General features: G+C 35.3%; 2 protein-coding genes and 1 long non-coding RNA gene across 3 annotated transcripts; 2 read left to right on the forward strand and 1 right to left on the reverse strand.

The window, feature by feature from the left end:
* The first annotated feature begins 16,930 nt into the window (after positions 1-16,930).
* Positions 16,931-18,387, forward strand: LOC104242021 (threonine--tRNA ligase, mitochondrial 1-like). Its single transcript, XM_070150902.1, has one exon. The coding sequence runs from the start codon at positions 16,999-17,001 to the stop codon at positions 17,755-17,757; it is 759 nt and encodes a 252-aa protein (XP_070007003.1). The 5' UTR covers positions 16,931-16,998; the 3' UTR covers positions 17,758-18,387.
* On the forward strand, positions 17,830-18,216 carry LOC138873364 (threonine--tRNA ligase, mitochondrial 1). The gene has a single exon (XM_070151830.1). The coding sequence runs from the start codon at positions 17,830-17,832 to the stop codon at positions 18,214-18,216; it is 387 nt and encodes a 128-aa protein (XP_070007931.1).
* An 851-nt stretch (positions 18,388-19,238) lies between the features above and the next one.
* LOC104242020 (uncharacterized) lies at positions 19,239-22,608 on the reverse strand. The gene is made up of 2 exons (XR_011400950.1): positions 22,223-22,608; positions 19,239-19,688 (listed from the first exon to the last, which is right to left on the reverse strand). It is a non-coding gene; the product is annotated as an uncharacterized lncRNA (long non-coding RNA).
* Between the last annotated feature and the right edge of the window lie 1,135 nt (positions 22,609-23,743).

A 23,743-nucleotide genomic window follows, 5' to 3' on the forward strand; every position in this document is an offset into this window, starting at 1 on the left:
GTCTCAAATTATTTATTGTAATTTTTAAAAATAGATAATTAGAAGTTCAAGACAAAATTAATTAATTTTTGTTAGATCTAATTTTAATGATGCAAATAATATATATGTGCAGGAAATCAATTACAGAAGAACAACGAATCAAGAAGCTCTACAAGATTGCTGAAGTCAATTTGGATGCTTAAGGAAAGAAATCAATCGGCAAAGATTACGAATCAGTCAGCAAAGATTACAAACATTTGCGATGGAAAGAATCAAGCAAGCCTAATCTTAAGGCATTAATCAAGGCCAGCACATTCAAATCTGGAAGATTGAAGCAGTCAAAAAGCATCGAAGATTCTGTGAGAAGAGTAGCTGAGCGGCTAATTTCGGAAGGACCAACAATCAAGGAGTAAACCCTCATCATTAACAACTGTAGAAGGAAAGCTGTTAATTTCCTTTCATCAAGGAAGAGCAACGGCAAACAATCTTATTCTTGGAAAGAATTAATCTCTTTCCAAGGATTAAATCTCTTGGGTTTTCAAGTTTCGTCAGCAAATGGTCTTTACCAAAGTATTTATACTCAGCATCAAGCCTTAGACAAATATACTTTGATCGAACCAAAAATCCTCTCTTTGTTCTACTGCATATAAATATTGTAGTTCTCTAAGATCTGCTATGTAACAAGTCTGAGAAAAAACGAGAGTATAACACTGGTGAGACATTGTATCAAAAGAGACGAGTGTTATTGGAACTGAACTATCACGTCATTTCTATTGTACTCAGAGAAACGCATTTACTAAAGAGAACTCCCTTGCAACCCAAGAGGACTCGGCTAGGATTCACATTGAATCCGAACCAGTATAAAATTTCGGTGTCTTTAATTCTTGCACTTACTTTCTGTGTTTTACATTCTGCTATTGTAACTGTTAGGTTATTGCATCTAGTCGACTAATTGACAAACCAGTCAACTAATAGAGATAAAGTTTAAAAATACACAATTCACCCCCCTCTTGTACTTTCAATTGGTATCAGAGAAAGGCTCACATTATATTTTTTGCTTAACAGCCTGTGAGAAAAGATCGTGGCAAATCAAGTTATCATAGGAGCTCTCTTTCAGGAAGGAACTTCACAAGTTAGACCACCATACTTCAATGGACAACATTTTTTCTTATTAAAAAGTATGTATGGAGATCTTTGCCAAGGGTTATGACATTAAAGTTTGGAGAGTCATCAAAAAAGAGAACTATATCTTACCAGCTACTACTCCACCACTTGTTGATCCTAATGATATAGATTCATATACAAAAGAGCAAATAGAAATGGTACAAGTTAACAATAAAGCGAGATATCAGCTTCACAATGCTATAAGTGGTGAAGAATATGAGAAAATCTCTAGCTGTGACACAGCCAAAGAAATGTGGGACAAGCTTGAGGTTACATACGAAGGAACCAACAAAGTAAAGGAAACACATATTAACATGTTGGTTCATGATTACGAACTCTTCTCAATGAAAGAAGGAGAATCTATTAAAGAGATGTTTGCCAGGTTCAGCAAAATAATTAGCGATCTAAAGGTATTTGGCAAGCCATATACTAGAGGTGATCAAGTTAGAAAAATTTTGAGAAGCCTGCCAACCACTTGGCAAACCAAAGTAGTCACACTGGAATCTCAGGATCTAAACAACTTATCATATGATGAACTACGAGGAGAACTCATAACCTTTGAAAAGACGCATCTCAAGAAGACTAGTCAAGAAGAAAAAAAGAAAATAGTTGCATTCAAGGCTTCAACTAAAATAGCTGAAAACGAAATTGATGATGATCCTGAAGCTCTACAAGAAGAGATTGCTATGCTATCGAGAAACATGGATGGCTTAATGAGAAGATTCAGAAATACAAAGAAAAGAAGAATTCCACCAAGACGATCCAGGCAATACAACGAACAAGACAAGAATGGTGGAAAATGCTATGAGTGTGGAAGATTTGGACACATTCAAGTCGAGTGCCTAGAAGTAAAAAGAAATATTTCTAGAGGCTTTAACAAGAACAAATCTTTTGGAAGCTAGAGTGATGAGGACAGTTCAGACCACGAAGAGATAGCAAATCTCTGCTTCATGATGATTCTGGAAAACGAAATGAACAAATCCTCAGGATGCTAGACAGACGAGGACACTTCAGATGACGAAAATGAAAACTGTTTCATGGTACGAGCTGAAACAAGTGAGGTAAGATTTTATGACTGTGAAAGATGCAATGAATCGCAGGATATTCTTGATTTAACTTTGAAAGAATATCAAAAAATGATGAATAAGCTTAAGAGACTAAATAAAGATGTTAAAGACTGGAAACTCAAACATGAAGTATGTGAAATTGAAAAAGAAGTACTTCAAGAACAGTTTTAGGAATTGCAAATGCAACTTAATGGCATGCGCAAATCCACCAGTCACAGTTCTGTCAGGTCAAACCAGACGACTTACAGTTCAACCGGAAAAGGACCATCCAGAACAAAGTCCACTAGTACTAAAACTAATGAAAGACCTAAAGGTAGGTCAGAAGTAACGTGTCACTATTGTAACAAAAGTGGACACAAATATTCCTTTTGTCGCTTTCGTAATGCAAATGTTTCAGGATGGGTTTTGAAACCAAAAAACAATTCTGAATCTAGCAATATTAACCCTCCAGGACCCAAGCAAGCTTGGGTACCTAAAAGAAAGTAATCACTTTGTTTTGCAGGAACACCACAGAATAAGCCGCAAAGGAAAATGGTATCTAGACAATGCGTGTTCCAGTCATATGACAGGCGACAAAAACATGTTCAAAGAAGTTACAAAAATTGATGGAGGAAGCGTCAATTTTGGGGATGACTCGAAAGGTAAAATAATTGGTACTGGAACAATTCCATTCAATAACAACTGTGACATCAATGAAATTTATCTCGTCGATGGACTCAACTGCAACCTCCTGAGCATAAGTCAATTATGCGACTCAGGATATGAGGTAAATTTTAAGAAAACAGGCTGTGCTATTGAAGACGAATCAGGTAAAACAGTCCTTCTTGGAAAAAGATATGAAAATGTTTATATCCTTGATGGTTTTGAAAAGATAGATGGTCATATTTGCTTAACATCTATGTCTGATGATCCATGGTTATGGCATAGGAAACTTGGTCATGCTAGCATGCATTTGATAGAAACATTGTCCAAACATGAGTTAGTTGTTGGCCTACCCAAACTGATTTTTTCTAGAACTCATATCTGTGATGCATGTCAAATTGGTAAGCAGACCAGAAACTCTTTCAAAAATAAAGATATTGCATATACTTCTAAACCTTTGCAATTGCTTCATATGAATTTATTTGGGTCTACTAGAACTGCTAGTATAGGAGGAAAGAGGTATGCCTTTGTTATTGTTGATGATTATTCATGTTTCACTTAGGTAATTTTCTTATCTCATAAGGATGAAGCATTAAGAAATTTTGAAGTTTTCTGCAAAAAGATTGAAAGAGAAAAGGGATATCTGATCTCAACAATTCAGAGTGATCATGGAGAAGAATTTGAAAGTAGAGCATTTGAAGATTTCTGTAATGATGAGGGATACACTCATAATTTCTCTACACCACGATCACCACAACAGAATGGGGTTGTAGAAAGAAAGAACAAAACACTCAAAGATATAGCAAGAACCATGTTACTAGATCATTCACTGCTAAATCATTTTTGGGCAGAAGCTGTAAGTACATCATGCCACATTCTCAACCAGTGTCTCATAAGGTTCATTCTGCCCAATAGAGTCAAATGATATATCTGCTACAATAGAGTCAACTAATGAAATCAGCAGCAGTGTATCGGATCATCCAATCGAGTCGACTACTAATGTAGTATGTCCAAATGATATATCTAAAGCGATCCTGAATATCCTCAAAAATTCATAATTGGGGATCCAAATGAAGGAATAAAAACCAGAGGAGCTCTCAAAAAGAAAGAAAATGTTGCATTAATCTCTTAGGTTGAACCAAAGAAGATAGAGGAAGCTCTAAAAGATTCAAGTTGGGTTCAAGCAATACAGGAAGAGTTAGATCAGTTCGGTAAAAATCAGGTGTGGAATCTGATACCCAAACCTGAAAATGTTTCTGTAATCGGAACAAAGTGGGTCTTCAAAAACAAATTGAACGAGGATGTAAATGTCGTAAGGAATAAAGCCAGACTAGTTGCTCAGAGATACTCACAACAGGAAGGAGTCGACTATGACGAAACCTTCGCTCCAGTAGCTCGCTTGGAATCCATACGAATTCTTCTGGCATACACATCATTTAAAGGATTTAGGTTGTTTTAGATGGATGTCAAAAGTTCCCTTTTGAACGGATTAATTAAGGAAGAAGTATACGTGAAACAACCGCCTGGGTTTGTAGATTCAAAGTTTCCCTACCATGTATACAAGCTCACTAAGGCACTATATGGACTAAAGCAAGCCCCACGTGCTTGGTATGATAGACTTAGTTCTTTTCTTGTTAATTATGGCTTCACAAGAGGTAAATTAGACACTACCTTGTTTATTAAAAGATCATCAGAAGGTAATCTCATTATTCAGATTTATGTTGATGATATTATATTTGGTAGTGCTAACCCTCTTATGTGCAAGGAATTTTCAAATCTTATGCAAAGTGAATTCGAAATGAGCATGATGGGAGAGCTAATATTCTTCCTTGAACTCCAAATTCAACAATCTGAAGAAGGAACCTTTATATGTCAGACCAAATACACAAAGGAACTGATTCAAAAATTTGGCATGAGTAATGCAAAATCCATTGGCACACCAATGAGTCCTTCAACAAATCTAGACAAAGATGACAGGGAATCCCTGTTGATGAAACTAAATATCGTAGAATGATTGGATCATTACTATATTTGACGGTAAGTCGACCGGATATTATGTTTAGTGTGTGTAAATATGTCAGGTTTCTGTTAGCTCCTAAGGAATCTCATCTAACTGGAGTGAAGAGAATCATCTGATGTCTCATTGGGAATGTAACTCATGGACTATGGTATCCTCGCTCTAAATCTTTTAAATTAGAAGGTTTTTCAGATGCTGATCTTGCAGGTGATAAGGAAGATAGAAAAAGCACAAGTGGTACATGTCAATTACTTGGAAAGGCATTGATATCCTGGAATAGTAAAAAACAAGCATCAGTTGCATTATCTACTACTGAAGCTGAATACATTGTCATTGGACAATGCTGCGCACAATTACTGTGGATGTCCCATCAACTAGGTGACTATGAACTTTCTTTTAAACCTATACAAATTTTTTGTGATAATTCAAGTGCTATTTGTTTTTCAAAAAATAATGTGCATTATTCTAGAGCAAAGCATATAGATATCAAACATCACTTTATTAGATATCGTGTTCTTAAGGGAGACATAAAAATATCTTTTGTTGGAACTACTGATCAGTTAGCAGATATTTTTACTAAGCCATTATTAGAGGATAGATTTTGTGCTTTAAGAAAATTACTTGGAATTACTTGCTTAACTAATAACCTATAGGACATATGTGTATTGCAGATACTTTTACAGGTGTAATAATTGTCCTTTACTCATGCATTAATTACACCTCCATTTTTCCCTCTCTTTTTTGTTCTTTCACATCAGTTTATCGTTCAAAGTTGGAAAGCCAATCATCGCATCCCTTCAACTGACGCCTTTTCCTTTTCTATACTCAACCGTCAGAAGTTTCTCTTCTTTAGTCGGAGAACCCCTTTCAGTCACTTTCATCTCTATTATCTAGAAAACCCTTCTCCAAAGCTCTGATCAAACCATTTTCCTTCAATGGCCAAACAACCCAGAAATCCCTCTGCTTCCACCAGAAAAAGTACCTGCTCCAAAGCAAAACCCCCTTCTATGCCCCCAAAACAAGTAGACCTAGGGTCCGACCACTTTGAGGGTTTCGCCTCTTCACAGGGAGATTTCTCTGATCACTCTCAAAACTTAGGAGAAAAAGCCCTAGGAAAATGACCCATGGAAGACTCCCCTGTTTCCTCTACCCCAAAAAAATCCAAGATTGATCTTTCTAGCTCTCTAGAATCTGACCTAAATTTGTGGGATTCTCCAAATAGGGATTTCTTCGTTGCTCTGAAGGATAAGCCTGTTGCTCATGGAAGGTTAGTCGACCTTGACCACATGGAAGCCCTAAATTGTAAGGTCAAAAATCTCTTTATTCATCAAGGGTGGGCTAAGTTCCTCTCTATTCCTCCGCCTAAGGTCTATGTGCCCCTAGTAAAGATGTTTTATGCTAATCTCCGTTCTAGTAAACCTGACAGGTTGGAATCCTTAGTGTTAAGTAAGCGTATTATTCTTGATTGTGCCCTGTTTGATTCGCTCTTTCAGTGTCGATGTTCTGGTTTTCCTATGCTTTTCACAAACACCTGGCCCGATGATTTTGAAATTTCTTTTGACCAAGCCAAACACTGTATTACTGAGTGTCCTTCCGATTCCCTTCCCAACCAATTAGGTCCCAATGATGTTAGTTTCGAAACTCGAGTTCTGGCCATATTGTAGCAACTACTCTGCTTCCCCACATTGGTTCCTTCTCAACCTTCTCTCAAAGAGACACTTTTTTAGTCTACTGCCTTGTGACCAAACTCAAAATCAAGTTATCCTCCTGGGTCATTAATTTCATGATTGAATGTGTTGAAGATCCCACCAGTCTACCCTATGGCATGACCATCACTCACATTCTGGAAGCTCATCAAATTTCCCTGTCCAATTATCCCTTCATAACTGTTTCAAAGTCTTACAACTTTAGAGCCTTTGCAAGTATGAGATATGTGAGTGTGAAGGGCTCCTGGGTTAAGAAGCACGAAGGTGAAGCAAAACATGCTCCTATAGAGCCCAAACCTAAACCCTCTGCCTCTCATCCCAGCCCTGGTGATCCTGACCTTGGTGAAAAGCTTCGTGCCATTGACACTCAACTCTCTGAAATCAAAAATCTCCTCACAGCCACTCAGTCTACTGTTGGTGACATTCATGCCATCTCCAAGGAAACAAGGTCTGATATGTCAAAGATTATAGTCGTTGTTCTCAGAGTTAGGGAGAATGCTGTCAAAACTTTCAGGGAGATTTATGACAAGTTGGATGGAGTGAGCATCTCAGCCAATGCTAGCTTTGAACAATTTAAGGAGGCCATCTGCAACACTCTTACTTATTTTCTGCGTCGTTATGGTTGCTTAAGACAATTTTTCTTTTGTTGTGCTATTTTTGGGCTGTTATCTCAGCCATTGGATAATTTTTGTTTTTCTCTTGTTTTTTTGGACTATAACCCTGATGTTTAATGCTATATATCTATTTAGTTCTTGGTTTGTTCCCTCTTTACTGATGCCAAAAAGGGGGAGAAGAGTATATGTTGTATCTGTACAGGTATAGTTGACTGTGTAATAGGAGTCGACTACAACCATGGACTAGTCAGCTACATGAACTGAGGGGGAGTACCATGAACCTGCCAACTGCATACATAGAGGTGGAGTAAAACACAGGGAAGTCAACTGGTGTTTACACATATATATTATTTTGTCATCATCAAAAAGAGGGAGATTGTTAGATCTAATTTTAATGATGCAAATAATATATCTGTGCAGGAAATCAATTACAGAAGAACAAGGAATCAAGGAGCTACTACCAGATTGCTGAAGTCAATCTGGATGCTTAAGGAAAGAAATCAATCAGCAAAAATTACGGACAACTGCGATGGAAAGAATCAAGCAAGCCTAAACTTAAGACATTAATCAAGGCCAGCACATTCAAATCCGGAAGATTGAAGCAGTCAAAAAGCATCGAAGATTCTGTGAGAAGAGTAGTTGAGCGGCTAATTTCGGAAGGACCTACAATCAAGGAGTAAACCCTCATCATTAACAACTGTAGAAGGAAAGCTGTTAATTTCCTCTCATCAAGGAAGAGCAACGACAAGCAATCTTATTCTTGGAAAGAATCAATCTCTTTCCAAGGATCAAATCTCTTGGGTTGTCAAGTCTCGTCAGCAAACGGTCTTCACCAAAGTATTTATACTCAGCATCAAGCCTTAGACAAATATACTTTGATCGAACCAAAAATCCTCTCTTTGTTCTACTGCATACAAACATTGTAGTTCTCTAAGATCTGCTGTGTAACAAGTCAGAGAAAAAAGGAGAGTATAATACTGGTGATGCATTGTATCAAAAGAGACGAGTGTTATAGGAACTGAGCTATCACGTCATTTTCATTGTATTCGGAGAAACGCATTTACTAAAGAGAACTCCCTTGCAACCCAAGGGGACTGGACTAGGATTCACATTGAATCCGAACCAGTATAAAATTCCGGTGTTTTTAATTCCTGCACTTACTTTATGTATTTTACATTCTGCTATTATAACTGTTAGGTTATTGCATCTAGTTGACTAATTGACAAAGCAGTCAACTAATAGTGATAAAGTTTAAAAATGCACAATTCACCCTTCCTCTTGTACTTTCAATTTTTTTTCTCATTTTATCCTTAATAGTAATTGTTCTTCAAGATGGAGATGACACATAAATAAAGTAAATATTCAATGAAGAGAGATTATATAAAATACATAAATAAGGATAAAACAATCAAGTTCCTTCTAACTATTTTTTTAAGGGCATATCAAATAGAAATATGACAAATAATTTGAGATGGATGAATTTTTTGGGGTAAATAAGAATTTTATTACCAAGTAGCATTATTTACAACTCATCTAAACTATTATAAAGTTTGCCTAGTATATCACCTACTCCAACCAAACTATTACGTTCTTGAGATGGATGAAATTATTATTAGTAATCAAGAGCCTTTAAATAGATAGATGGTGAATTTGTTTATGTTATGAAACATTTCTTTTAACAACGAGAACGTAACTCCAACCAAACAAATAATTGGTCAATGACAGAAATCTCATCAATTGATAAATGATGACACGATTACAATTACAGATTTATTAGTTAGAAGTTACACTAATCTACAATGTCATTCGTCTTTTCTTCCTTTAAAATAAATTTTGCATTGGACAAATATGTAAGTTAAGTTACTTTCCCAATATTTAAGATTTTAAAATCAATTAATTTTTTTATTATTGCCTAATATTTAGGAGTTCGAGATAAACTAAATAAGGATAAATATATTAAGAAAAAAGAAGAGAATATAAAAAGTAAAAAGTAAGTTTCTTTTCAATGAAGGACAAAAAATATTATATATTCGAGTAAATTTTTGTGCCTATATCGTACAAGAAATTTTTTTCGTGCAAGATCAATTTTGATCCTTTATTTTCCTTTCCATACAAAAATATTTTGTTGGTTGTTTAAATTATATTTTATTAAATTGTTTCACACCTATAATCATTTCATGTGTTAAATTTCCTAATATTTACCTATTTAGGATTTTAAAATCAGTTTTATTTATCGAATATGTATTATTTGAACCATGTCAGAAGTCTTAATATGCAACATGGTATTAAACATAAACTCTAATTACTCGATAATAATTCAGCTTAGACATGTATACTCTTTAATTACTCTTCGTAATGTCAATGTGCATAAGAAACAAAATCTAAAACAACATATATGTACCTTCAGACCAAAATTCTGATCAAGCCAAAAGTACTTGAAGTATTTTCTTCTTTTTTCAACTCATAATTTGTCCAAACACATACTAAGAGTCCATATATGTGATATTGTAATTCTGTAATTTCAGTCACTTTAGACCTAAAAAAAATCAAATTAGATCCACTTTTATGAGGAAGACCTCAAATCATAAGTATTTTGGAAAATAATCAAAATACAGATTTTTCACAAAAAGTTAATATCGCTCGGGTGATTGTGTATTTGGTTGAGATGGAGGTATTAGAAGGAGCAGGATCTTTGAAATTTGTCAGTTGACATACTAATTTATATAATTGATAAAGAGAGCACGGTAAGAAAAGGCTTCAATCACATACCAACAACATTGGGACATCAATCACGCAAATTTTAGTAATTTGAATTACGACCTATTGAAAAATTGAGATTTCAATGTACTCTGAAACTGATATATACACTGGCATATATTATTTAAATACATGTTAACAAAATTAATATAGGCAGTGGTTATATTATTATCTAAATACACGTCTACAGCAATAGCGTGCCTCTAAAAATACATCCAAAGAGTGAAAAGTAGAAGATAAAAAAAAAATACAAGATAATCTTAAGGATATCATTCAGATGTTTTAAGTTCTTGTCTAGTTACTGGGTATTAGCACTCAAAGAGAAACAAAGACACAAGAAAAATATATAGCTTAACAATATACCAATATAAATTAAACACACGTCTGGATTATCTCTTTAAAGAATTTCAAATAACGGAGTACTAATGTCTTTCTAATAGAAGTATTACTATAACTTGAGTTTGGAAATTTTTTTAATTCATGGCTGGTGGCAGAAATTCACGGAGACCAAATTTTAGTCGATTTCAAAAATCTACAAATTAGGTAAAGTTAATATTACAAGTTTTATCCAATATGGATTATTCTTTGAAGAAATAATTTAGCTTTAGGGGCATAAAAGTCGATCAATATTTAGGGGATATTTTTGTCATTTAATATTTAGCGTGAAACATTCATGTTTTTATAATAATATAGATAGTGTTATAAATAAAATTCGATTTAAGGTGAATGTCTATATTTAGAGAGATTCTAGGGTTTATTGCTTGGTGGCTAAGCCAATCTCTCCCTATAAATAGAGGGTTCTATTCCATTGTAATTCATCCCAAAATTCAATAAGAATTTCCTCTCTCTTTTTCTCTGCAATACTCTTCTTCTTTTATTGTTTCATAACACGTTATCAGCACGAGACTCTAATCAATTGAGTAGAAGCTTTGTGATTGAGCATAATGATTGTCAATTGTTCTATGAACTTCCTTCATGATTAAATTCTGGATTTAAGGTAAGTATTTTACTTTTCTCTTTCAAATTCTTGACATTCTATAATTTGATTTTAAATATAAGCAAAGACGATAAATTTTGATTGCAACTCTAATGGAGTTTGAAAGATATTATAACCACCCAAAGTGGTAAAATTTCTATGCCTTGTCATGGCCAAAATTCATTTATGATTGTGTGCAAAGAATTAAAAACCCGTCCCATTGAATTTGCTCCATTCTCATTCCCTTTAGAGAATGTGATAGCAGTATGTGATAAGTCTGAAAGAAGACAAAATTATTACTATGAATGTATCCGTGGCAATAGACGAAATTATAATCGTCATCATTGTGGTAATGAGAACAATAAGGATTCTCAAAATAATCCTTCACTTTGTGAAAATCATATTTGTCATCGATTTGACATGAGATTTTGTAAAGCACATATAGATGATTATGTTCCATTCATGATGTGAATGTGACAACATGTGATTTATGAAATATTCATTATTGGAAGAATATGAACATGTTAGTGGTAGTGAATATACCACATTCACCTCTAGAGGAAGGTTTGAGATGAAATAAGAAAATAATGTCATCATTATGGCATGAATGATCACTGGTCATGTACCTATTGTACGCAAAATAATCTGGTAATGTGATTATTAAAGGACAACAGTGATGCAAGGAGTAGATCTTGCATATAATTTTGACAATTACCATAATGGTATAACTTCCTTCTTCAAAGAAATATTTACTATATGGATGTTTATGAATTTGTGGTACTACAAAATTAATTGAGAACTTTGCAAGAGCCAACTATACTATTTTGGAGAAACACAATTGATTACCAATAAGGTATTGTGTTGTAGTAAGTCTCAAATAAACTTATTCAGTTTCTAAAGTATACGCGAAAGCGGTTGATTATATTGAGACTATAAATAAAGGAAAAATTTAATATCTTCTATTACTACAACTTATAGCGGGGTAATATGTATGTGAAAAGTTACCCGCTTTATTCTCCAGTTTGTACCACACAAACAAAAGAATACAACAATAAAGTAGAAGTTTATTGATATAAAAACCCATATCATAATAAACTTGAAGTTTATTGATAATTGCACGCGTCGTGGTGTAAATATGAAGTTTATCAATATTGATAATTTATTTAGTTGGCATAATTGGTTTAACCATATTAATTTAAGTATGATGTGCAAAAATAATAGAGAATTCACATGGGTAAATATTAAACAACTAGAAAGTTCTTTACGAATTCTCCTAGGTTTCTTGTTCTCATTAATTAGTAGACCAACTAAAATTGGGATTGAATCCCATAAACGCTGGAAATATCAAAAGTGAATATGGGCTCATTCACTTGCCATGTATACCACATAAGATGCATCTATGTGATGGTTACACGTGCGATTATTATTAACCCGCAATATGATGTTTTGCGAGGTAACTTGCTTAATAATTTAATTTCGAGCATAATTTCCAGATTTTCTACTCAAGAAAGTTTATCTTGATAAGTTGGTTTAGCAAAATAATTTATTGAGTGCCTCCACTTAATAGCTAATCTATTGCTTATGAGAACAAAGTTACCTATATCAGTTTGTATATTACATTCTCCCCTCACAAGTGGTTCGGGGTCAAGAACCAAATAATTCCATCTTATTATTATTGATGTGGGGAATATATTTTGATTAGCACCATGACACACAAAGATATGCTCTCAAAGTTGAGGAAACAAGTTAGTTTTTCTAACATGAGGGGCAGACATGATGAACACTTGAGAAAAAGTTACGTGGAATGAATTATCATGTGTATATCTAGATCCTCGAATAAATTAATATGAACTTGAAGTTCATAAAAAGATAATTCGCTTGCAATATATTTCAAAGCATGTCATACGCATTTGTTGACCCCAAAAAAGTGACTATATTCTCATTGCAAATGCTCATATTAAGTCCTAGAAGAACAAAGTCTATAGTACGCTTAAAGCGTATAGACAAATCGGTTTCAAATAGAACCTCTTGATAAATAAGATGAGCAAATGATCAAAATGATCATAATAAAGGAGGCAAGTGATCTAGAAGATCACATGACATAACACTTCATAAAGTCTCATAAGAGATTCAGGTACCTGAATATATGAATGAAGAGATCTCTATGTTATGTCTTTATGAAAAAATATTAGAACCGATATAAAATGTTTGTCGACGACATCTATCATAGCGCTAAGTATAGATGAGGATCTTAAGTCTATCGAATATAGACACAAAAGTATTGGCCAAATGGAAGAGACATAATTCAAGTAGAATTGATTCCATATGAAAGACATATAATTTTGTCTATGTTGTTCAAATACTTGAAAGTATAAAGTCAATGGTATGTACAATCAGTTTTCGATATCTTATATGTCTAGCATGACATAAAAATTTGATATGCATCTAAAGTCTATTATATGGCTTATATGACTTAACTTATCTGACAATCCTTGAAGGATTTAAATCGCTTGAAGCATATACAATTCTTGGTCCCGAAGTACCGTATAATAAGTGTAATTTGTGCACATATGTATTTTGCTATAACTATAAGCATGATAATGTGATAGCGAGAATACCTCTATGGAGATATTGAAAAGGTCATTCTACGGAAGTTTATGAAGACATTACATCTCTATCAAGAATGATGATTTCAAGATGCAATATATTCATTCAAGTTAATATGGTTGATTTGTTTATCAAGTCTCTACCAAAGATCGTTTGAACATGGTATACAAGATTAGAATGCAAATGCTTAAAGATGTGAATTGATGCTCTCATCAGGGGGAGTTAATGCGCGTTGCACTCTTTTTTTCCTTACAAGTTTTTTTCCCATTAGGTTTTCCCTGCAAGATTTTTAACGAGGCAACCAAAAAGCGTATTGTTAGATATGTGTACTCTTTTTCCTTTTCTACAATTTTTTTCCCATTGGGTTTTATTTAGTTAAGGTTTTAACGAGGCACATTATCTGTTGAATAGACATTCAAGGGGGAGTATTATAAATAGAATTCTATTTAAGATGAATGTCTATATTTAGAGAGATTCTAGGGTTTATTGCTTGGTGGCTAAGCCAATCTCTCCCTATAAATAGAGGGTTATATTTCATTGTAATTCATCCCAAAATTCAATAAGAATTTTCTCTCTCTTTTTCTCTGCAATACTCTTATTCTTTTATTGTTTCATAACAGATAGATATAGATATAGATATATAGATATAGATAGATATAGATTATGGTTAAATAATATGCATTTTTGTGTTGATTCGCTGATTATAAAATTAAATATTTAGTTAAGCGTAAAAAATGGTGTGAATAAGTATTTACTGTTGGAACTGTAGCCTACTATCTTCGCTTTCAATTCAATGGCATTTACAGTTTCAGGGATTTTCTTTAAAATTTGACTTGCCCTGTAGCTTAGCTTTAGTCCGCTATTTGTTAACGACAGTCACTGTCTTAACGCTTTATCTGTTATAGTTTAAGGCAGAATAGCCTGAGAGACATTTGTACTTGTTCCGATTTGTCATCCCGGTCCCTACACTCCATAAAATTTTATCCAGACACTTCAACTTAATCAAAGCAAGACTTTTAAACCTTTTTGACCGTTGACCAAACTTATGTGGCATTGATATGGCTGAGGTGGACAAAATGAGTGATTTACACGCACATTAGTTGCGTGAGTTGATGTTTTTTTTTTATTAAAAAATAAAAATTAATAAATAAATAAATAATATTAGCAGCGACTCCCCCTTTGTTCTGTCCCCTCCCCCTCCTCCTCTTCTTCACACCCCTCCCCCCTTCTTCTTCTTCTCCAGTCCCTTCCCCCTTCGTTCTGCTCCCCCTCCCCTTCTTCTTCTTCAGTCCCTTCCCCTTCGTTCTGACCCCCTCTTCTCCTCGCCTTCTTCTTTAGATCCCCTCCCTTCCCCTTTTTCTTCATCTTTCTTCATCCCTTCTTTCATTAGATTTCCTTGGTATGTATTTCTTCTTCCACCATGTCATCTTCTCCTTCTCTATGACTCCTCCATTTTTTTCGGTGGTTTTAGCTTTCAAATTTTTTCACAGCCCTTCCAAATTGGGGTAGAGGAATAAGTCAAAATTCAAAAGACTTAATTCTCTGCTCATGTATTTTTCATGGATAAATAATTTTCTTTAAAAGAGGAGTGAAAGAAGTAGTGGTACTCATGGTGGAGGAGCCATGCCAAGTGGGTTATTATTTTAAGAAGGTTGAGTGGGTGGGTTTGAAGAAGGGAGGAGGGGTTTTCTTTAATTTTAATTTTTTGCTTTTTTTATTTTATTTTTTGTTTATGAAATTAAAATTTTGTTAAATAATATTATTTTGGCATAGAATCTGATGTGGATGCTGATTTATCATCCACGTCAAGCAAGTGAGCATCACACGATTCCGGAGGTGTTTAAAAGTCTTGTTTTGATTAAGTTGAAGTGTTCGGATGAAACTTTATGGAGCGTAGGATCTTTTGTCTCCTAGACCATTTTGCCATAGTTTATTAATTCAAAAAAAGTAGATAAAAGGCAGAATACATCGTTTACCCCCGGAACTATGGGCCAAATCCCTATGACACACCTTTTGGGAACAAAAATTACCTTACACACTCAACCTTTCCAAAGTGTATCTAATACACACTACTTTTACACTCGTGATTTACACGCATAAGAGGCGAGTGAAGAGTTAACATGTTGTATCTAAATCGTCATCTGGAAACTATTTGTGCAGATTTTTCATTTTTCATTTTTTTATTTTCTAAAAAGATTTCATCAATTCTTTTCCAGGTTCTTCTGTCACAACACCACAACCCCCCCCCCCCACCACCAGATATTTCCCCCAAGATCTAAAGGGGAACGAGAAAATACAAAGAACTAGAATTTTCATATTTGAACACCAATATATTTTGGTTATGACTCGCGATTCAAATCTCCAAATTGACAATTGTTTTTGAGATTGGGTATTTTTCAGATTTAGATTTTGATTAGCTTCTTGAAATAATAAGGAAGGTGATTTAATCCCAGAATGATTGCTCTTTTTTCAGTTTTGATAAACTAGATACAGAATAATCGCAATCGGGTTTATTTTTTTCTCTCTAACAACTTTGATATGCAGTCCTTTTTCTGAAGTCTTATTTATATATGGCAATGACGAAGACCTTGTCTATGATCTCATGAACTGGAATAGACACCACCAATTTTCAAAATTATAGCACATACAAATCTGAGTTTTATAATTAAATGGGTGAAATGTTGAACACGGCAAAAAAATAGAGAGTAATAGTGAATTTAAACTGTCGGGGTGTTGAATGGGGCAAAGAAAATGAAGATTAGCGGGGAATTTATGCGGTTAGGGTGGTGGGTCTTAAATGTGGTAGGATGAGGTAGTGGTATTTTTTTTCTTTTTGCATCAGTGTTTCGCTTTGGAGAGTTAGCAGCCATGGTGGTATAGCTTGGGGAAGATGAAGAAGATGGAAGAATATTTTGGCAATTAGGATATAATTATAATTTCAAGTATTTTTTATTTTTTACAAAAGGTTAATCACACGTGCCACATTATTATTAGTGCGTGATTACACTTGCTGAGAAAAAAATGGTTAAACACTAAAGAGGTGTGTATTAGACACACTCGGAAAAGGTTGAGTGTGTAAGGTAATTTTTGTTCCCAAAAGGTGTGTCACAGGGATTTGGTCCATAGTTCCGGGGGTAAACTATGTATTCTGCCTAGATAAAACGTTATTGCCATTGAGGTTGATACTATTTTGGTAACTTTTCTAAGATTTATATTAATTTTGTTAATTTGTTTACTTAGTTCACATAGGAATTAAAGAAAGAGTAGGAAACCTAACTGGTTTAGGATTTTATATTTGCTAATTTATTTGAATATAGGTTTTACAATTTCTACTCAAAGAAGGTTTTGCACCATTATAAATAGGGTGTTACGACCTATTCTTCTTGTGGTTGCCTCCTACCTCTTTCTTTTTCTTGTTTGCTAGATTTCTTCTTAATAGCCATACTTATTAAATTGGGACGTGCGGATTATGGATCAGAAACAGTCGGAGGAAGTAATGGACTGCGATCACAGAAAGCTGGGTGACAAGCAGGATCTTTTCTTTTTTGATGAATTAAGCCCTAGAAGTTGTTTCTTTCTTCCACATGGTACTCGAATTTGCAACAGATTACTGGATTTCATAAAGAGTCAGTATTGGAAGAGAGGGTACGAGGAGGTTTGGAGTCCAAATATGTACAGGATGAAGTTGTGGGAAACTTCTGGTCATGCTGCAAAATTCAAGGACAACATGTTTGTGTTTGAGATTGACAAACAAGAATACGCGCTGAAGCCAATGAACTGCCCCGGACATTGTTTAATATTCAATCACCGTGGTCGTTCCTACAGGGAGTTACCACTTCGTCTGGCTGACTTTGGGGTTCTTCACAGGAATGAGATCAGTGGTTCACTTACCGGCTTAACTCGCGTTAGGAAATTTGAGCAGGATGATGCTCACATCTTCTGCAGGGAGTCACAGATTAAGGATGAAGTCAAGGATGTCTTAGATTTCATGAGTTGTGTGTATAAAATATTAGGTTTAACTTTTAAACTGAATTTATCGACAAGGCTTGAAAACTCTATGGGAGACGACGAAACCTGGGAAAAAGCTGAAGGTGCTCTTGTGGAAGCATTGGAGGAATTCGGAAAGCCGTGGGGGAGAAAGGAAGGAGATGGAGCGTTTTACGGTCCGAAAATTGATATCACTGTTTCAGATGCAATGAACAGAGAGTTTCAGTGTGCAACATTGTAGCTTGATTTCCAACTTCCACAAAGATTCGAACTTTCATATAAAGCAGAAGATGGAAGTGACGAGACACCAGTTATGATACATAGAGCTTTACTTGGGTCTGTTGAGCGTATGTTCGCTATCCTTTGTGAGCATTTTGAGGGGAAATGGCCTTTCTGGCTTAGTCCTCGTCAAGCAATGGTCTGCCCTGTTTCCAACAAATCGCAGTCGTACGCGCTTGAGCTCCGGAAGCAGATACATGATGCTGGTTATTATGTCGATGTTGATACAAGCGATAAAACACTCCAGAAAAAGGTACGAGAGGCTCAAGAAGCAAAATATAACTATATTCTTGTTGTTGGAGAAGCAGAAGCCAGAGGTGGGCAGGTGAGTGTTAGAGTGAGAGACAAGCGTGATCATCAAGTCATGACAGTTGGTGACCTCCTCCTTCACCTCAAAGATATGGTTGCATCATTTCAGTAGGAGGTGTTATATTCAAACATTCCAATATATTCAACAGAAAAATCAGTCAATCATAAGAACCCTTTAATCTGGAAGAGTTGAGAGTCTAGCAGAGTTTTTTTTTTTTTTCCTTTGTTTTGTTTGGTACAAACGATAGATCTTTTGTTTCTTGCTTATTTTCATAGTTCTTTTTCATCAGTCTTCTTATCTCTTGTGGTACTCTGTTATCTTGAAGATCCTGTAAGATAATCCCCCGCACCACAAAGTAGGCAATCCAGTAAATAAAAAAGCATTACAATTGAGCTAATCCAGTTCTCTTTCTCATCTTCCACCAAGTATTTATTCAAACGATCCAAAATTGGATACAAGTCATAGTAATAAGAGCGAAAATTTCAGCATATCAGAATAATTCAAGAATGGAGAATCACAATTGCAAATTGCAATATCAAAAGAAGCTCACAAGCACTGTTGTAAATATCTCAGCATATAAAAGAATCACATTTTGCAACTTCACCCTCACATACGCGTTTCATCTTAGCTTTTAGCACTTTCTGCAAGTTAAGTACCACGCAAAAAGATTGAGGCCCATGAGATGTTCATGGAATGTTTACTAGCAAGTCGGTACCTGGAACTAACTTACGATCTGAAAATAACAATGACCCAAACATGGAAGGCTAAAAGCATTCCAAGTACAAAGATTTGATGGAATTTGCAGAGGTAGGATATTGTAATAAGAGTCAAGTACCCTACCCTCTCTTCTTTGTTGTTGTTGCTAACATGGTGATTATAGAACAGGCATCCCAGGAATAAATATGGGCCATCATACACATCATATCAGCATAACGTGTTATAACCATTAAGCCGTGTAATTCTTTTCTGTGCAGTTGATATTGGAACCTAACAAAGTTTAGAAAACGTCTTGCTAAGGATACATAATTCTGGTACCAACATTAGAAAAAGTGAACCAAAACAGTCTCGACTGGGTGCATTATTTCTATGAGAAATTCAAGATTGCCTTACTAATAGCCAGGAAGAAGTACCAGTTCGCCTTTATGTAATTCATATTTTACTAAGTGGTAAAATTTATCATAAGTTTATCAGCAAACATTCAGCTTGCTTTTACCAAACTGTAAAATATGATTCCTTCATAAAACATGCTTCAGACTTTGATTTAAAAGATAACAATACTAACCAATACAGTTAATATATCAACCCGAAGCGCACAGTTCGGCTTTAACTGAGTTTCAGGACGTAAGTGCGCCTCAAACAAATCTTTGACAACAGCGGATGGGGTACCCAGATGCTTCACCCTGATTGATTTTCTCACTGCAAATCCAGTTTCTTGTTGTAACGATCTTCTGCTTCTCGCTTATCCTTACAGATCTTTTTCATCAGTCTTCTTATCCCTAGTGGTACTGTCATCTTGAAGATCCTTTAAGATGATCCCCGGCACCACAAAGTTGGCAATCCAGTACATAAAGAGCATTACTGCACTGTCGTCACAATTTTCCAGAAAGGAAACTATAAGCAAACGCATTATCCTGGGGAAAACTGAAGTCACATTGTACTTTATTTTCTCTAATCTAATGCTTGTAAAAGATTTGGTATTCCCATTATCCTATCTTCATATTAGGCTATTATTCTTAGAGGAGTCGAACGATATGAATTTTTCAAATAGAAAAACTTGTAAATAAAAATAATTTAATTTTAAATATATACCACTCCGTTAGTTAAATTTAAAAGTTATTTGAATTCACACTTCAATTAGATGCTTCACTCTATTTCCAATTTCACAATACTTTTGGATGGAAGGAGTTATAATTTAAACAGAGTTCTCGTTTTGTGCAAAGTAAATATATAAGCTTTTACGTTGTCATGTTAAGTGTATTCCAAACAACTCGTGATTTAAAGAGGCGGATCTAGGATTTCTAAAACATGGGTGCATCACTAAATAAAGGAGGAAAAAAAGTACTAAGTGGGAATTGCTCCTTGTTCTTTTAGCTAAATAACTCAATATTCAACCAAGTGCACCATTCAGCCTTTGTGGAGCATGGGTGCCAACAGATAATATTAGATTAATTCTAGAAAACACATACATAAAATATCAAGTTTGGCAGAGAGACCATGGGTTCACGTGCCTCCTAAATTACCTATACATCTGCCCCTGCTGGTGAACATGCAGTGAAGACACGAGATGGGTCATTCAGAGGGGAAACACTGTCAACTTCTAGCAGGATAGGTGGATTCCCCATTCTGGTCCTTACGATCTCAAATGTATGGGCCTCTTAACCTAACTGACATCAATATTAAGATTAGCAACTTGTTCAGAATGGCATATGGGATATTCATACTCTATCTTTTACCCTACCCACTGAATTGATCTATGCTGCTATCCAAGAGTGCTTATATTCCTTTAAATAGTGAGCACATGGGTAAACCTATTTGGGGTCTGAACGCTAATGGCTCTTCTCCACAAGTTCTGCATATCACCTTATAGCCCACTGATGAACCACAAACCAAAGATTTTTCTTGTATCTGGAAACTTAGTACACCAAATAAAATTAAATTCTTCCTCTGACTCCTTCACGGATGTCTGCCTACAAATTCCTACCTGCACTCAATTGCTTTAAACATACAAAAGAACTGTTCACAATGCATCACAAGCGATGAAACTATCGGGCATATCTTCTTCGAATGCCCCCAACGCAAAAAAGCTCTGGCTTTCTGTCATCCTCAAGTCATTACATCCCAGCTTAATTGTCCAAACTTTGTTCACCATAAACGATTGGAACAACAATTGGAAGAAGCTAGGAAATATCAGTTACAACAACAATCTCCTATGGAGAGACATCATCCAATTCGGTTTGTGCCACTTATGGTTAACAAGAAATGATAACCGTATCGATAACAACAACAACAACAACACCTGCGTTATAAATACTACTGAGTACTGTGTCTTCTAACTAACTACATCTCAAGACCTATTAACAAAACCATCATCTATGTCAAATGGGATCCTCCAAAAGAGGCTTCTATAAGCTTAATACCAATGGATCTTTCTTAGGCAATTCAAGTGTAGGAGGGATAGGAATGGTAATCCGTGACCATTAAGGTAATTGGGTAATAGGCTACAAGAAAAGCATCCTTAACACCACTGACACCTTGGCAGAATTAATTGCGCACTAATGCAGGGGCTGAAGATTGCGGTGGAAAATGCCTTACTCCACTAGAAATTTGCACAGATTCAACTGCGGTAATCAGACTACTTAACAATGGACACGAGACTTATAGTTCCATTATTCATGAATGCAGGTCATTGATACACCAACTTGGGCACCCTCTCATAGTGCATAGCTACCGGGAACAAAATAGAGTAGCGGATGCACTTCCTAATCAAGCCGCTACAAGGAAACCTTTTTGATAAAATCAAACTTTTGCTAGTTCCTCCTGTGTTTGCAAACGATCCAGTACGGGCAGACATTCTAGGAACTACATTTTCAAGGGAAATTTCGAATAGTACTTCTTATGTTTCTGCTAGTTCGTTTCCAGACAATTTGAGGGGAAGCAATACCCCTGCTTGTAATACTGCTACTTAAATCTCCTTTTTGTTTACATATATTATTATCTAGTTAACCAAAGAAAAAAAAGACAATGCTGACATGGTAAATGGGAAGTAGAGAATTACCTACCGCAGCATGTAAAATTGCATTGACAAATCACATTTGCTATATTCTCACTGTATAAGGACAACCCGGTGCACTAAGCTCCGCTATGCGCGGGTCCGGGGAAGGGCCGGACCACAAAGGTCTATCGTACGGAGTCTTACCCTGCATTTTTGCAAGAGGCTGTTTCCCCGGCTCGAACCCGTAACCTCCTGGTCTTATGGCAACAAATTTACCAGCTATGTCAACGCTCCCCTTCCATATTCTCACTGTATAGTATAACTTAAATCCATCTCAATAAAATATCAGGAGTTGTATGCAGTTCAAACTTCAAAATCGGAAGACAAAGATGAATTAAAACAAACCTTGTCTGTAGCAAAACTGACAAGTCTCTCGGTGAATTAGCCGCAGCTATGAAAAAGTAGGAGGAGGAGGACGACATAGATATATCTTCTACAGCCCTAAGCGGAGCAATTAACAGTCTCCTTTTTTGTCCCTTTAGAAAGCCAGTATGTTGGTTGTTTGGAAAACAAGACAATATAGCATTATAATAATGCGGCTGCTGCTCCAGTAAGCAATGAGCTGCTGGTTTTGATTTACGGTGCTGGCATTTGTATTTGCTGCTTGAATGTTTAGGTAAGATTGGAGAGTTAAGGCTGAGGCACTTCATTTTGGTGCAAAATTGAAGTCCTTTTTTATTCCATTAAGTGAGTGCAATTTAACAAGGAATATCTATTTCTTTTTTCTTTTCTTTTTTTTGATATGGATAAGGTTTCAAACGAGAGAAGAGGAGAAAAATTTCTGATGACGGATAGAGGGATTTATTTGTGGAAATCATGGGTAAAATGAATTATAACCGCTTTCAAAATAATTATAGAAAAATATAAAGTATATATTTTGTATATATACACATTCTGTATATTATATACAAATATTATACAAAGTTTATATACTTTTTCGGTTACCACTCCGCTTAAAAGTGAAAAAAGCGCAAATTATGGAGGGCTTTAATTTGGGTCTAAGGTAGGGTTGTCTAAGGGGAGGGTACTGGGATATTAAGGGTTAAGGGTACGGGAGGGTATTGAGATATTAAGGTACTTTTCTTAAGTTTTTAAAAAAATATATATATATATACCACTAGGCAGCATGCCTAGTGGCTAATATATATATATATTTGGACATTTTATAAGACTTGCAAGTCTTATAAAATGTCCAAATAAATCTAAAATATGTAATCTACTACTATCTAGTATAGTAGATGATAAAATCAAAACTAATGATCTAGCTATTACATATATGAAGGATGTACACTTCCATAAGCAAGTAGTGCAAGTGAATCCAAAGGCCAAGGGCAATAACAACATAATAGCACCTCCAAACCTCTCACCAAGCGCCAGATTATGCATTCCACAAGACAAGACTCCAATGGACAAGACATAGGATTCCAAACAATTACACCACTACATATTAGCCATCCATAACTGCCAGAAACATGTATTTGTACAGGTTGCAATCTTCATCCTTGAGCTCCATCTCATACCAGTTTCAGAAATTGTAGGATAATCCTTGCAATGAAATATCATCTGCATGCTTTGTGTATATAGGTCATATTGTGTCTTCCCATCACCAGAATGAACATGAAACCATGTTAATACCACTGGCAAATAGTACAATACTATACTCCTAACTAGATTATCAAAACCAAGCAGCCTTTGTGTTTGTGTCACGTACATACCAATGTTGAATACTAAAACACATATTAACACATTGTGGTTGTGTAAAACAATCCAGTATCTAGCAGCAAGATCAAAGGAATAACATAAGCAATACCAAATCATAAGTAGCAAAAGGATATCAAATCCTGAATCATCTTGTAAGCTTGAGTG

Source organism: Nicotiana sylvestris, chromosome 7 (genome assembly GCF_000393655.2).
Source record: "Nicotiana sylvestris chromosome 7, ASM39365v2, whole genome shotgun sequence".
Taxonomy (NCBI): domain Eukaryota; kingdom Viridiplantae; phylum Streptophyta; class Magnoliopsida; order Solanales; family Solanaceae; genus Nicotiana; species Nicotiana sylvestris.

Excerpts from the sequence above, each read along its gene's own strand:
- LOC104242021 (XM_070150902.1), top strand. The coding sequence starts at position 16,999 with ATGGATCAGAAACAGTCGGAGGAAGTAATGGACTGCGATCACAGAAAG.
- LOC138873364 (XM_070151830.1), top strand. The coding sequence starts at position 17,830 with ATGATACATAGAGCTTTACTTGGGTCTGTTGAGCGTATGTTCGCTATC.